Source organism: Myotis brandtii, unplaced genomic scaffold, assembly GCF_000412655.1.
Source record: "Myotis brandtii unplaced genomic scaffold, ASM41265v1 scaffold931, whole genome shotgun sequence".
NCBI classification, from domain to species: Eukaryota; Metazoa; Chordata; class Mammalia; order Chiroptera; family Vespertilionidae; genus Myotis; species Myotis brandtii.
In genome coordinates, this window is record NW_005371843.1 from 1,546,424 (window position 1) to 1,562,122 (window position 15,699).

At 43.5% G+C, this 15,699-nt stretch overlaps 1 protein-coding gene across 1 annotated transcript; it reads left to right on the forward strand.

The window, feature by feature from the left end:
* The first annotated feature begins 5,823 nt into the window (after positions 1–5,823).
* On the forward strand, positions 5,824–13,603 carry NOV (nephroblastoma overexpressed). The gene is made up of 5 exons (XM_005885859.2): positions 5,824–6,019; positions 6,141–6,366; positions 7,447–7,701; positions 9,125–9,339; positions 12,054–13,603. Exons 1-5 carry the CDS (start codon positions 5,936–5,938, stop codon positions 12,348–12,350), a joined length of 1,077 nt encoding a protein of 358 aa, XP_005885921.1. The 5' UTR covers positions 5,824–5,935; the 3' UTR covers positions 12,351–13,603.
* The last annotated feature ends 2,096 nt before the right edge of the window (positions 13,604–15,699 follow it).

Here is a 15,699-nt window from a genome sequence, read left to right on the forward strand (position 1 = left end):
ATAGTCTTTGAGGCAATACGGCTTAGTGAAAAGACAAACAATGAACATACAATAATAGTTTCCCCAAAACTCCCTTCTCCCCAGCCACCATGAACCCCATGCTAAAGAAATTAACATCACCCTCTTTTGTGCACCTATGTTTATTTATGGGAATCATCACATTTTGCCTTCCATGACAGTTATTACTTCATTTTCCTACTACAGTGGGGTCTTGACTTATGAGTGTCCCGACTAATGAGGTTTTCGAGATACAAGCCGTCTCTCGGCCAATTTTTTGCTTTGAGTTGCGAGCTAAAATTTGGGTTACGAGCCAGCTTCAGATACCCCACCGCTAGTTGGCGCAGCGAACGTCACAGTGAACGCCACAACATCAGCCCAGCATCACGTGTCTCACTCGTTCACTTTTTGATTTGACATACGAGTAATTTGAGTTACGAGCTCCATCATGGAACGAATTAAACTCGTAAGTCAAGGCCCCACTATATGTTATAAAATCCGTGAGGACGCAAAGATCTTAGTCATCTTTGATTTATGCCATGAAGTATAAAATAGTTATCCATAAATGACCTGGACATTATGATTATTCACACTGTCAAATACAACACGGTTCTATGGGCATGTCTCTCCTAAAAGTCTCGGTGATTTGTTACTGAGAATTCAGAAATTGGGTGGCAGAGGCTGTATAAGCTTTTTTAGGCTCTGAAGCATCATTTGGGGATAGGGACTCTCAAAAAAAAATATATCCAATTTTTTTTTCTTCCTGCAGGAATCTTTTGAATTGGTGTAGGACCTTGGCTGTGTTCAAGTGAGCCTACTTCCTTTCCGTTGTTTCAGCAGCATGCGTGGCCACCAGCATTTATGAGTTGGGTCCACCATCATCCAAGGTGGCGCACTCCTGAGAAGCTAGCGGCTAACTTTGTGTCCAGTCCATATGCATGTGCCTTGGTCTCTGACACTAATTCCTGGTTTAAAGAGTCCTGGTCAGTGGAGCAGGATTGGTTTCACTCAGCCCAGCTGTTATGAGCCATAAAGAATCCACAAAGAAAAAAACTCATCAGGGCCACTTTCTTCAGCTGGGTGTTGAAATGGGCAGTACAGGTGCCCGGTGGCTAGGAATGGGGCCTATGCCGGGGTGAGCAAAAGTAGGTTTACAGTTGTGAGTGAGTGAAACCCAGAGTGTATCCTTGTATTGTTATTTATTAATTTTGTATTATTTTCCATATGAACAACTGTAAATCTATTTTGCCTTCCCATGTATATAAGCTTGTTAGACTCCATCCAGTTCAAAATACTTTTAAAGAAATGATTTGACTCCCCAAGAGCCCATTTCCATATAAGAAAGTCATTTAGCAGGGGGTAAATTAATTTATTTCTCACATGTCTAGCTAATTTCTAGCTTGAATTTATCTTTACATAATCTCCTGGATTTTTTGTTTTCTTTAAGAAATGTACTAAAAATAACTTCTTAAAAGGTGAGCAATAGGAAGACATTTCCAAAGGCGATAACACTAAAAATTATACATTTCACCTCCCATCACTATTTCTTCTCCGCCCTTTGTTGTTTTTGGAAAAGCAAGATATCAAGGGATCTGTCAGAAAAACAAGAGGGTGTGATTGAAATTAGCCATATAACTGGACACCAAGTAGGACTGGCTTGTACAACATATAATGGGAATTACCTTGTCTTCTACCAACACCCTGGGGCCCCAGAGAAGGGACATAGGAAGAAAATTCAGAAAAGAGCCACAGGATTATTAAGGAGCTGCGAGGCTGATTTACGGGGCACATTGTGAGAGCTACGAACATGTGGCTTGGCTGAACGATGACTGCAGAAGACATGCATGGCTATGAGTTTACAGAGAACGCACTCACAGAGGAGAGGAGAGGGATGGAGTTGTCCTGGAGGTGATAATATCGCAGTCGCTGCTTTTTACTTGTTTTGTTTCTAATACGGGGCTCTGTGCTTTATATTCTTCTTGCCTGCTACAGAAGTGCCAACATATTTTTTTAACCTTTTATATAATGGAAAAGATAAAAACAGCAAATGGAAAGCTTCATAAAATGTTACCTTTAGAAAAGGTAAGAATTTCTATGTGTTGACTGAGAAGTCATAAGAATATAAGCCAATGAACAAACTCTCTGAGACAGAGAGGGAGAAATGAGTGCCACACCTGGGGTGAAGGAAAGGGAAAAGATGAACCAACCAAGGTACTTGCACCTCATAACCCAGTTGGTAGCCAAGGCCAGCAATTCATGAAGTCTCTAATAGGGTGTCCCCGGACCCCCCAGAGACCTCAAGTGACCCCTGGTCTATTTCAAACAGGAGATCACCAGCCCACATGCTATCCTTTAGACTCTCAGTACCAGGAAAGACAGAGAAGGTGCATGTCAGAGGCTGAGAGGCCCAGTTCAGCCTCTACTGATGCTGAGGAACCAACAGCCTCCAGTTCTTCCTTTCCTCGCCATATGCAGAGCAGTGGCAAAACTTAAAATGAGGTTTGAAGTATCTCAAAAGGTCCAAGAACAACTGACCATTTATCCATCCCTGCAGTCAATGCTGAGGGTGTTATGGAGAATATGACAGGTTCCCTGTCCTCCAGGGAAAGAAGACAGATACAGAGACAGACACATCATTGTTATTCATTGCGTCAAGAGAGGTAGGAGAATAGCAAGGTGGTGACAAGTGTCCAGAGAAGATAAAATCTATCCTGGAGGCCACAAACATGACCTGACAGACCTGTCTTCAGGTGGCTTCACTAATTTCCAGTTGTTTTATCAAGGAAATCTTTACCCAGGAGCATTTCTAGCTGACAAAAGAGTGTTCCAGTACTGTTTTGCAAGTTTGTTTTCTTCTTAAAGAATAATTCCTTCTTTCCTGGGGAGCTATCCTTCCTCCCCACTCCTCGGCTGTCTTGCCTCCTTCAATTGACCCAGCATGTGCTCATCCAACTCCTTTCCTGGAACTTTCCAAATTAAGCCTAAGGGAGAAGGATATCCTTTCTGTGGTGATAAGGTCATAGTGTAAGAGGGTGGGGAGAACTGAAGGACTTATCCAAGGAGAGAGACCAAAGTCAACACACAGAGAAGCACGGAAGATAGAAAGGTGAAGTCCTGATAGCTCTGAGGCCCAGACCCTAGTGCCTCTCGGGCCTAGCAGCACCGCTCCTATTCGTTACTATGTGAAATGCTACAGCATTTTTTCAATCAAGTCTTCTTGCTGAAAGTAGTTTGGTTTCTATCACTTGCAATCAAGAGGACCGAGTAGCAGCCCACATTAGCAGTGACTTCTTAACATTTTCATCCTTATCTTGAACTTACATTTCTCCTCTCAGCCTCCCACTTTCTTTTTTTAAAAAAATATGTATTTTTATTTTTTTATTTCAGAAAGGAAGGGAGAGAGAGAGATAGAAACATCAATGATGAGAGAGAATCATTGATCGGCTGCCTCCTGCACACCCCACACTGCAGATTGAGCCTACAACCAGGGCATGTGTCCAGACTGGGAATCGAACCATGACCTCATGGATTATAGGTCGAAGCTAGACCACTGAGCCATGCTGGCTGGGCTCAGCCTCCCCCTTTCCAAGAAGAGTCAGACCAACCTCAATGTTGCCAGTTTCTCCTTGTTCTGTCTAGTCATACTTTGAAAATTTGGCCCACATTCTTGCCTCCCCATCAGCTGCACCTCCAGTTGCTCCATATGTAGGTTTCCCCAAACCAGCTTAAATTTCAAAGTTAAAAACCTGCCTACCAAGGGCCCTCACCAGAGAATCCAACTGATTGGGTCAAGGGTGGGGCCTAGGAATCTACAGTTTTAAAAACAACAACACCTGGTAGATTCTGTTGGGCAGTCAGGTGGACGCATCACTAGGCCAGAGGCCCCATGACAACCCATCAACCTGAGGAGCATATCAGTAACCTAGACATGGTGCAAATTAACTGTTTGGTCTCTCAACAAGCTTCGAGTACTACTCAGAAAGCAGAATGTGTGGCGGCTTGGAAGTATGTCATGGAAGTTCCTCAGAGAACTCTCCTGAAGGGGCTTGAAATGACTTCATCGCCAAGGTGGCAGGAGTTTCAGGGGCAGCCTGGCCCCTTACACAAGCTGCCATTGATTGAACTTCATACTGGAGACCGATGAAGTCCAGGGAATTTATTTCTTTTCAAGGTCTAGCATTACATCCCCAGTCTGTGTAACTTTTCTTATAAAGTGTCTTTTCAATGCGGGTATCCTCAAAAGAGTTGGGCATAACTAACCCAGTGGCAGCAGCAAAGTTGAAATGCAGGGTAGCAAATTTTTTTTTAAAATCCAACAAGCAATGTCACCTTTGGAGCAGTTAAAGTTCTCTCCTTGCCTGGCCAGCGGGGCTCAGTGGCTGAGCATTGACCTATGAACTAGGAGGTCATGGTAGATTCCAGTCAGGGCACATGCCTGGGTTTCGGGCTGGATTCCCAGGAGCGGGTGTGCAGGAGGCAGCCAATCAATGATTCTTTCTCTTCAATGATGTCTCTCTCTCTCTCTCTCTCTCTCTCTCTCTTTCTCTCTCTCTCTCCCTTCCTTTCTGAAATCAATAAAAGTATATTTTATTTATTTAAAATATATTTTTATTGATTTCAGAGAGGAAGGGAGAGGGAGAGAGAGAGATAGAAACATCAATGATGAGAGTGAATCATTGATTAGCTGCCTCCTGCACACCCTCTACTGGGGATGTGCCCACAACCAAGGTACATGCCCTTGACCGGAATCGAGCCTGGGACCCTTCAGTCCGCAGGCTGCCGCTCCACCCACTGAGCCAACAGCCAGGGCAAAGTATATATATATATTTTAAAGTGCTGTCCTCATGAGAGATGACCAGTGTTCAGAGCAGCCACATTCTGAAAGTGGATGCCAGGTGGAAGAGAGATTTGGTTCCCTAAATAAAGCAAACACCTTCCACATTCCTTCCTTGATTGTTGGGGTTGACAGTGGCTGAGCTGAACCTGCCTATAGACTCTCAAAGCCTCTCGCATTTTGAGATGGGCTGTTGGGCATCAGCCGTGATCCAACAGGTGTTTCAAGGTTTTTATCGACCAGGCAGAACGCTTGCATGTATTTATCTCAAGCTCTTATGTTTTATTTTATTATGTCTTGCTTCTATTCCTATAAAAACTGCGGAATTGAAGGTTTGGGAATCAGCGGGGCTTGGAATGAGTAGTCAAATGAACTTTGCCATTTGGCCAATAGCATCCCCTATCCAATCATTGCTGACTTACTTTATTTTCTTTATCTGGGGTTTCCCCCTTTTTGTCTTTCTTCTCTTTCTCTTTTCTTCCCTTTCTCCCTCCCCCTCTCCCACAACACATTCAGAGAGTGCCCTAAACGGTGACAGGCTTGCTCATGCTTCCCTTATGACTAAATCCCTGGGCCTCTGGCCAAGCCCCCACAGATGGCCCCAAACTTCAGGCACCCCTTTAGGAGAGCCCCACGTTTGCAGCCCAGCCTGGGCCGTGGGGTGGGGAGTGGCGGTGTCTTAGTCCTCGGGGAAGGCAAAGCAGCTTCCAGGAGGAAACGGGCGTTTCCTTCCCACGCGCTCGCTGAGCGAGCCCTGCCTGGGTCCCAGCCTGGGGACTCCACCCAAGCCCCTCCCGGCGCTCTGGGACAGGCCGGTCGCCACACACAGGCACTTGCAGGCCCTGGTGCCGCGCCCTGAGGAGAGCAGCACCCAAGGCCAATTGCCATGGCAACCCCGGGGTTCATTCCATTCCCCACCCAGCCGATCCCCCCTCCTCCCTGCGCTGCAGCCAACCGGCTTGTGCGCGTCCGGGGAGCGCACTATAAAACCTGCCGGTGGCGCTGGGGAAGGAAGGCGATCTCGGGACCTGGAGGGAAGTGAGCAGAGCCAATCCACAGCGTGGAAAGTCTCGTTTTGCAAACGCGGGAGGGAAAAGCCTGAGCATGCAGAGTGTGCAAAGCATGAGTCTCAGTCTGCCCACGCAGTGCCTCTGCCTGGCTTTCCTGCTCCTCCATCTCTTGGGACAGGTGAGTGGCGCAACCTTTAGGTGTCCCTGGTTACTTTGCCTTCCTGGGCGGCCCCTGCCGGGTCACTCTGCCTTACTGATCCCGCTGAGAGGTTTCTCCTTCTTTTCTCGCCGCCTCCCAGGTGGCTACGACTCAACGCTGCCCAAACCCCTGCCCGGCCCGGTGCCCCCAGACGCCGCCGACCTGCGCCCCCGGGGTGAGAGCGGTGCTGGATGACTGCTCGTGCTGTCTGGTGTGTGCCCGCCAGCGCGGCGACAGCTGCTCGGAGCTGGAGCCCTGCGAAGAGAGCCGCGGCCTCTTCTGTGACCGCAGAGCGGACCCCAGCGCCCAGACTGGAATCTGCATGGGTAACCCTGCCCCCTCCACCTCGAACCTCTCTCTGAGGCTAGCTGGGGCTGCCCCGTCTTTCCTATCCCTCCCCCTCCCCAGAAAGTGATGCGCAATAATCACAGTAATGAGGATGCTGTGGGTGATGTGTATGGAGCACTTACTGTGCGCCAGGCATGGGCTGGGGGGCGACTGGGGTTGGGGGAGCTCCCGAAGCCAGAGGTGAGAAGCACTCAGTCACTTGCCTCCCTAGAGAAGAATCGAGATGGATGGGGAGCAGAGCAGAGTTAGGGGCCAGTGAAGTCGGTTTTTTTTGGACATGTCCAGGGGGACGCTTGGGGTGATGGACGCTAGGGCTCACTCACTGGCTCCCAGCTCCCCCACTGCAGTCCAACAGGTTCGTTTTCAAACCTGCAATTGTCCTATTTGAGCCAAAGCCCCCCCCCAAGTCTCCTGGAACATCTATGTAACCCCTCTCCTGGGCTGTGAATAACAAAAGGCAGGTGGCCAGCCGGTGCAGGCTGGTGAAACTTAATTAATTGGGCATCAGTTTTCCACGTGGTGCACCATTTAGTTGGAGGCTGGCCCTGCCTCTCTGGATTAGAGGCTTGGAATAGCCCCCGAGCTCATAATGATTTTTTGTGCTGGAATGCCAAGGAATTCTAACTCTCTGCCCAATGTGACCAGTTAACCTATTTGGAGAACATGAGTGCTTTTTTCTTTCTTTCTTTCTTCCTTCTCTTTTTAATTCTAAGCTGCTGGCTGAGGAGAATCTGAGGAGTTTCTTGCAAAGTAACTTTAGAACATGGCTACGGGACCTTGGGAAGGTCATTTCTCAGCTGCACACCTCTTTCCTCATCCATAGAATGAGTGGCAGGGCTGGATGGTCTTGAAGCATCTTTCTTGCTCTGGGAGCCCTTCGTGAGGATATCTCTCCTCTGGAGATGGATAAAAAAAAAATAAAACAGGCTCTCTCAACCAGACAATGAACAACTTGGGCTTTGGAACACGTGCCACAAATCTTATGTGGTGTCCTCAAAACATTGTAACTGTTTTTCTCTCTCCCCTCCCCTCTCTGCCCTGCTTCCCCGCTATTCTAGCGATCGAGGGAGATAACTGTGTGTTCGATGGGGTCATTTACCAAAGTGGAGAAACCTTTCAGCCCAGCTGCAAATACCAGTGCACCTGCCAAGATGGGCAGATTGGCTGCGTGCCTCGCTGTGACGAGGACCTGCTACTACCCCAACCTGACTGCCCGGTTCCAAGAAAAGTTGAAGTGCCCGGGGAGTGCTGTGAAAAGTGGATCTGTGACGCAAATGACACGGAGGCGTTAGGGGACCTGCACGCCCTTCCAGGTGAGAAACTCGGGCTCCCTGAAGGTGATCACAGCACAGGATACAGGTGGGCAGAAGCATGAGTGTCCTTGAGGATTCGCAATGAGAAACTGGCCTCCATTTCTGGCCATGCAGCTGTGGATTCCAGATTGCCCACTGAGCCCAACACACCAGGGCTTGGAGTCCTAGCCGAGTGAGTGAAGTATGCAGTTTCTCCTAAAGAGAACCTGCTCAGTTCAGTGGTTCTTTCCAGCAGTGGGACTGATTCGGTCTTATTGCATGACTACTCTGTATATTTTAGTCCATCTACTTGACCTTTATTCACATTACAATGATACAAGTAAAAAAAAAAAATCACTCCCTTTTGTGGATTCTGCACACTAGCTGTGCATTCTCAAAACCAGCCTCCCTAAAGAATGCTACTCATCACTGGACAGGTGTCACAGAGAAATGCCACCTTTCCAGATGCTGCAGGAAAGGTCAAGTGACACTTCAGAATCTTGGTTTTGCTTTGCTTTTTGTTTCATCTTATAAAGGAAATAGTTTCGGGTAGGGAGAGAAACTCAAGAGCCAGTAAAGAATATTTTAGAAGCCATTCATCAGCCAGATTACATCTACTGGTGGTATGCAGACATTATTAGCCATGCCTTGCAGATAGGAACACTGCCATGTCAAAGAGAAGACGTGCCCCAAGTCATGATATGAAATGTTGAGACAGAACTTTTCATAATCAAAGTCCAAGTGTCTATATCCCATAATCCAAATCACCAGGACCACCTCTCTAAGGCAAAGTATTGCTTCCATCACAATTTTGAGTTGGTTCTACTTACTCATCCAATTAAAATTTCAGCATGATCTTTTTTCTGTAAGAAATCACATATTGAAACACTGTAATTTATGGAATGGTCATTGATGCTAAACTGCTCTATATTCTTAAAATTCCTAAGCTTCTTTGTTTTTTTAATCCTCACCTAAGGATATTTTTTTTATTGATTTTAGAGAGAGAAGAAGGGAGAGAGAGAGAGAGATGAGAGCGAAACATGGATCGGTTGCCTGCTGTACACACCCTGACCAGGGATCAAACCCACAACCCGGGTATGTGCCCTCACCGAAATCGAACCTGCAAACTTTTGGTGTACGGGAAGCTGCTCCAACCAATGGAGTCACCTGGCCAGGACCCTGAGACTTAAGGACAAGTTAAACAGTCATTCCACAAAGATTTCCTAAATGCCTACAATGAGCCAGGCATTGTGCAACCTGTTAGGAGTTTATAAATAGAGTAATCCATTCTGTCCCTGAAAACACCCAAGTTTTAGGAGGCACAGAATTGGCTGAGACCTTCTATCTGATGATGATGGACAAAGCCACTTTGTGATCCTCACGTTTTACTCTGCCTGGTTGTCTCTCTCTCTCTCTTTTTTTTTTTTTTTTGTATTTCTCATAGCCTACAGGACAGAAACCACTCTAGGAGTTGCAGTCTCTGACTCAAGTATCAACTGCATTGAACAGACCACAGAGTGGAGCGCATGTTCCAAGAGCTGTGGCATGGGCTTCTCCACCCAGGTCACCAACAGGAATCCGCAGTGCGAGATGGTGAAGCGGACTCGGCTCTGTATGGTGCGGCCCTGTGAACAGGAGCACAGGCAACCAACAGATAAGGTAGGTGGCGGCCTGGCCTCATTGGAGTCCAAGCTTTAGAAAAATGACTGCGACACTAGTTGACTAGAGGTCAGCTCTAGCTGAGAGTTAACCCCAGGGAAAAGGCAGAGAGGTTCCTGAAGTGAATGAGTTTACCTTCTTTTATTTTTTCTCTTTAATGTATTGAAATATCCCAGGCAGCTCACAGCAGGCTCACAGGTAAAGAAGGAGGAGCCGGACAATTATCATAATGTCCCCAATTGAGAAGGGTATGGCAAAGCTCATTCCATTCCTGGAAAAGACTGGCTACTCAATTGCCAAGGGAAGCTGATTTTAGAGAGGGCATTTCACCCCTTGAATTCAATCAACAGAGTAGGAATTATAGCTGCCTTATTCACCACTCTGTTCCCAGCATTCTGCCTGGTCCATCGTGTGTGCTTGATAAAACACTGTTGATGAAGAAATGAATGGCTGTCTGGGAATTATTTTCAGTATTTTAAAAAGCTTAGTGGAACTAGTACATTTGCCAGCATAAGGCTGTATATGCCAAATAAAATAGAACATTTCTTTCCTTTTTTGCTGGTATTATATCAACTCAGTGTGTTAACGCTGAGTACAAGGCATGCAGATCAGAAGCTTGGATTGCTTCCGGATGACCTCACCGTCCTTGTTACCAGAACCCTAGATAAATGCAATACCCCCAAATTAAACTATTATATGGACCCTTGGACAAACCTAAGGCCAAAATAAAATAGGCCCTAGCAATGAAAGATTTACATATCTCTGGAGCCAGCTAGCCTGGCTTTAAATCCTGGCTTCTCACACCAACTAGCCGTGGGCTCTTAGGCAATTTTCTTAACTTCTAAGCCTCCATTCCTTCTCCCATAATAGGGTCATTGACAGTACTTACTTCAAAGATATCATGAGGATTAAATAGAATGAATTAGCAAAGCTCTGGACATAGATTACTCTGTTAACATTAGGCATCATTATTTAAAACTTCTATTTATTGCTAAAATAAGAGTCTCTAGTAGTTGCATTCATTATATGGCTGCTGAGCTATATGACTTTTTAAGGTCCATCCTAACTTTGTTTCTTTCATCAATTTAGAAATAACACCTAGAGATTCCTTATCCCTAAAATTATATGCACTTCCCTACACATAAGGGAATTCTAACATACATGTAACATGGTCATGCAGGTTCACCCACAAAGCAGTCTTTTTCTATCTCTCTGTTTCTCTTACTCTCTCTCTCTCACACACACACACATACACACATATACATACACAAAGGGATATTGCTGCCCTTGTATTTTTTTGTGGTTGTTGGCAAGAATATATGCCAAATATTAAATATAAAAAAGAAAGAAACAAGAGGACCTTAAGTATTTTCAGACACACTAACTTCTTTATCAATAATATTTTCCATATCATGCTTTTTACTGTTTCTTTAACTAAAATTTATGTTTTCTTGCACCCAGTTTAATATTGGGAGATATTATATTTAAAATATTTTATGGTAAATATATTTTTTAAAGATTCTAGGAATGTACCTAGAATTTAGGAAAATACTAGCATCATAATTGTTACTTCCTTATCGGGAGATTCTTAAGTGGGAGATAGTGCTTCTCAAAGTGTGGCCCGCAGATCAGCAGCAGCATCTAAGAACTCGTTAGAATGCAAATTATTGGGGTCCCCATCAGACCTACTGAGTCAGAAACTCTGGGTGTAAGACCCAACAATCTGTGGTTTTGCAAAACCTCCAGATGACTTTGATGCACACAGAAGTTTGAGAGCCACTAATTTCATAAAATTCCAAGTCTCATCACCCCACTATCTGTGGGCTGTGCCCAGGAAGGTCAAGAGCAGTAGAGAATTGTGGCAAATTAGTAAGTGAAGAAATCTGAGTAGGAAATAAACATATTATCAATTCCTTGCTGAAGTATCAATATCAGGATTCTTCATCAACCATTACTAATGGAATATTCAATTAATTCTCCACTTATTTCGCCTTTATGGAAAATAGCCATATGGTAGAAGAAGTGGGCATTGCATTAGACAAGTTCAATTACTGGATGTTTTCTGATCACTTTAGCTCCTTGAGATTTTATTTATTTATCTCTAAAACTTGGGCAATTGTTCTTTACATTAACAACTATTCCTTGTATGAATAAATGTTGTTGATAAGGTTAATGTGAGTTAATGTTTGCAAAATGTTTGAAACATTAGTGGACTTGCAATAATGCCAAATTTATTCTCTTTTGCTTTATAACACCTAAGAATGCATTTAGCTATAAGCAACACCAAACCCTGTTATAGTGGCTTAATAATATCCGTTTCTTTATCATACATATGCTTTTACTCTTAGTTTACCACCAAGATCAAAAGACGACTGTGCAAAATGGGTCACAGTTTCCACATTCTAGGTAGGAAGGAAAATGAACGCAGGAAGCAATAAAGAACGGTATCTGACTGAAGGGCAAAGAATTTCCCAGAATCCCGTGGCTTGTGTGTCATTGGCCAGAACTTTGTCACAAGGCCGTCCTAAGCTCCCAGATATTCTGGGAAAGCACTTTTAGCTGACCACGTTGCCCACACAAAATTAATGTCCTGTTAGCAAAAAATAAAGAGCAATGGATATTGGGCAGGCAACTAGCAAGTTAATCCATACCCCTAAAATGGTCCTGGGAGGAAGAGTCACCATCCGTGCATCACTCCCTTGCTTCTTTCTCAGAAAGGAAAGAAGTGTCTGCGCACCACGAAGTCCCTCAAAGCCATCCACCTGCAGTTCAAGAACTGCACAAGCCTGCATACCTACAAGCCCAGGTACTGTGGAGTCTGCAGCGATGGCCGGTGCTGCACCCCTCACAACACCAAAACCATCCAGGTGGAGTTCCAGTGCTCCCCGGGGCACATCATCAAGAAGCCAATGATGGTCATTGGGACCTGCACCTGTCACAACAACTGTCCTCACAACAACGAGGCTTTCCTCCAAGAGTTAAAGCCGAGCACCAGCAGAGGGAAAATGTAACCTGGGTCCCTGGAGAAGCCCACCTACAGAGGCAAACCATAGCTATTGCGTGACCCATCTTCAAAAGAATATAAGAAAAATCGCGAGAATTATGATTTTGCCCCTGAGTCCTATGTATTTTCTGTGGTCATATGAGGTCAGTTCTAGCTGTCTTTTTATTTTTTTTTTAATGGAAAATATGATTAACTGTAAACTTGGAATCAAGGAAAACTCAGGATAGTGCTTAGAGATGACTTACTGTTCTGTGGTGTTTACTGCGAATGAAAACGTCTATAAATTTAAGAAATCAGATATAGGTTTGACTGTGTAGACTGCATCACATCACACTCATCTTCTTTTGTTATATATTAGTGCAATTTCAAGAAAATGTCTCTGTCAGGAATGACCCAGGGAAGTCCAGCATCATACTGACCATGTCATCATACAATTATTTCACCATATATTGAGGTTTGACTTGAGGGGTCTCCGCTGAGCTCTTTTTGTGTAGCTCAGCTCTGAACTTGCAAGTCAAGATCCGGGAAACATAGAGCTCTTCAACTTGGAATCCAGAGTCTATTAGTTTTGTGTTTAGTTGTAAACTAGGAAACGAGCTGTATCTACAGTAATACAATGTTACAGTTAGTTAAATGGACTGGTATCATAAACTTGCTCCATGTCAGACAACTTGACTCCTTTCCAATAGAAAGAAGCTGAACAGAAAACTCCCCCTAATACAGAGATGACAATGACTGGACCTCACCAGCCCCCCTACATTTGTATATGCTGCAGGCTTCTGGGGCTCATAGTGTTTTCATTCAGAAGAAGCAGAGCCTGTCAACAGAGATCCTCTCATCTCATTGATGAGTAAACTGAGGGCCAAAACACCTGATTACAACCTTGGATGACATTCAAATGTGCTTGTAGTGAAATTTTAAAACAGAAGAACAAAGCCGACATAAGTGGGATGGCACAGGAACACACATCTTATGGGAGTTTAGAATGTATTGCAGACCTGCCCGTAACTTATCCTTGGGCCCTACTTATGCAAACTCACAAACAAGATATGGGTGCATACATACTTGCATCTAAGTTGTCAGGCTACAAGACAGGCTGCAAACTTAAATGCATACATTCGCCTAATGTCACCAGATGTGTTCAACTTTTCTCCTTAAAAGTATTTATATAAATATAAATTATACATTTTTTAAAATATTCTTTTTACTTTCTCTACTTGTCAGATAGCACTAAATAAACATGATCTTATCAATGTGTGACTTTGCTATTACTTTGTGCTTCTAAGTTGTTTATTAGAAATATAAACAAAATTAAAATGTACAAATTAAAGCAGATACCCAGCACTGAAAGCAATGTGGATATATTTAGATGAAGTTACAACCTCTCACCATGAGGGAAATGAAAGATAACTCTTCCTGAGTTAGGTGTTCTCTACTACCCAGGCCTCAAATATTTTCCACAATGTTTACCCAAACAAACAACTCAGTTACTGATATTTTCTTCTAGACAATTCTATATATTAAAAATTGAACTTCTTGCCCTGGTGGGTGTGGCTCAGTTGGTTAAGTGTCATCCCATACATCAAGTCCAGCAAAAGGTCACCAATTCAATTCCCTATCATCAGAATGCCTGGGTTGTGAGCTCGATCCCCAGTAGGGGGTATGCAGGAGGCATTCAATCCATGTTAACTTCTCACATCAGTGTTTCTCTCTTTTCTCCCTCTCCCTCTCTCACTAAAATCAATAATATATTTTTTTAATTTTTTAAAATTTGAACTTCTTGTTGAGCCAATCAAAACTCACCTTTCTGGCTACTTTCATTAAGTTAAATGCTCCCAATTATGAAGCTTAGATCACCAGCATTATCTTGATCAGCCTCCTCTTGCTGTGTGGCCAAAAAAGCATATCTCCAGGGGTGATGCAGACCAGCAAGGCGAACAGGGCTGTGTGAGAGTCAGAGGTGGTATAAGCTTTATGTTTTACAGTTTATAGCTGATGCTATGGGTGTATACTTATTCTTCCATAATTTTAAAAAAGTTTTCCTCTTCCCAACTTCATTCCCCTATCTCAGCTCCCTTCCCACACATCTCTTTAGCTTGTTTCTTTGTCCTTTAAGATAGTTTGGAAAGCCAATTGGAATTCACAGGAAGTTATCAAGGGGAGCTAACACATATGGCATCCTTTGTGCTGAGAACTTGTCCTTCATTATATTGTTTATTTTGCACAACAGTCTTATGAAGTAGGTTCTCCTCCCCACATTACAGTTGAGCAAGCTTTGTAACGTGTAATGGTTAAAAGAAACTGGTGGATCTAGGACCCAGATCAATTTACTTTGGCTTAATTAAGCTACCACATGGATTCATACAAATATTATCTATCTGCAAGGCTGTTCAATATTGTCCATAATGGCAAAATGGAAACTTTCCTAGGTGCAGCAATATAGATTGGCTACATAAATTCTAGTACATCTATTATGATGAAGAACAAAGCAACCTTTAAAATAAAAATGTCAGAAAATATTTACCCTCAAAAAGGTAAGAATTATGAAAAGAGTGATTTGGTTTTGTTCAGAAGTATCTATGAGCACGAATGCAACAAAATATTATTTGTGATTATGTCAAGTTGACCTTATTTCTTTTTTGTGTGATTTTTTTTTACTAACTTTGAAACTAAGAATATACTACCTTTATAACCAGGGGGGAAGTAAGGCTGATTTCACATATCCCTTTAAGCACAGTTCTCCTCACACTTCTACTCATGCTGAATTGACTACTCCTTCCAGCATCCAAAACATTTATTAATTCATTCATTTTGTTCATTCAAAACATGCTTACTGACAGCTCTTGTGTGCCTAGCATTGTTTTAGGTCCTGAGAATATAGCCATAAAAAAAAACACCACAATAAAATCAATGTCACCATTTCTCCCTGGAATTTACACTGTTGGCAAAGACAGGCAAAAAGCAGTAAACAAAAAAATCAAGATAAATATCAAATAACAATAAATAAACTCTAGGAAGATCATTAAAACAGGGGTGATCTAATAGAGAATGTCTGGGTAACTAATTTAGCTCAAGGTGGTCAAGGAGGTTCTTTCTGAAGAGGCAATATTTCATCTGGAATCTGAAAGACCACCACAAGGAGAAAGATTCTTCCAGGAAGAGGTAACAGTTAATGGAAAAAGTGTCAACTATAAGTTTGTAGCTTCATTAAAGATCTGTGTGCTGGAGCCTTATATGAGGGATGGTGAGAAAGGGCTCAAACACATAGGTCTTGCTTTTATATTGTACTTCTAACACTATTTTAGAATTGATTCCTTTTTTTAGGATTTTTAATTGATTTTTAGACAGAGAGGATG

What these genes read in the sequence shown, in the direction of transcription:
- NOV (XM_005885859.2), top strand. Translation starts at nt 5,936, where the DNA reads ATGCAGAGTGTGCAAAGCATGAGTCTCAGTCTGCCCACGCAGTGCCTC. An exon ending in GGACCTGCACGCCCTTCCAG is followed by an intron (nt 7,702 to 9,124) that starts GTGAGAAACTCG and finishes TATTTCTCATAG; the next exon opens with CCTACAGGACAGAAACCACT. An exon ending in ACAGGCAACCAACAGATAAG is followed by an intron (nt 9,340 to 12,053) that starts GTAGGTGGCGGC and finishes CTTCTTTCTCAG; the next exon opens with AAAGGAAAGAAGTGTCTGCG.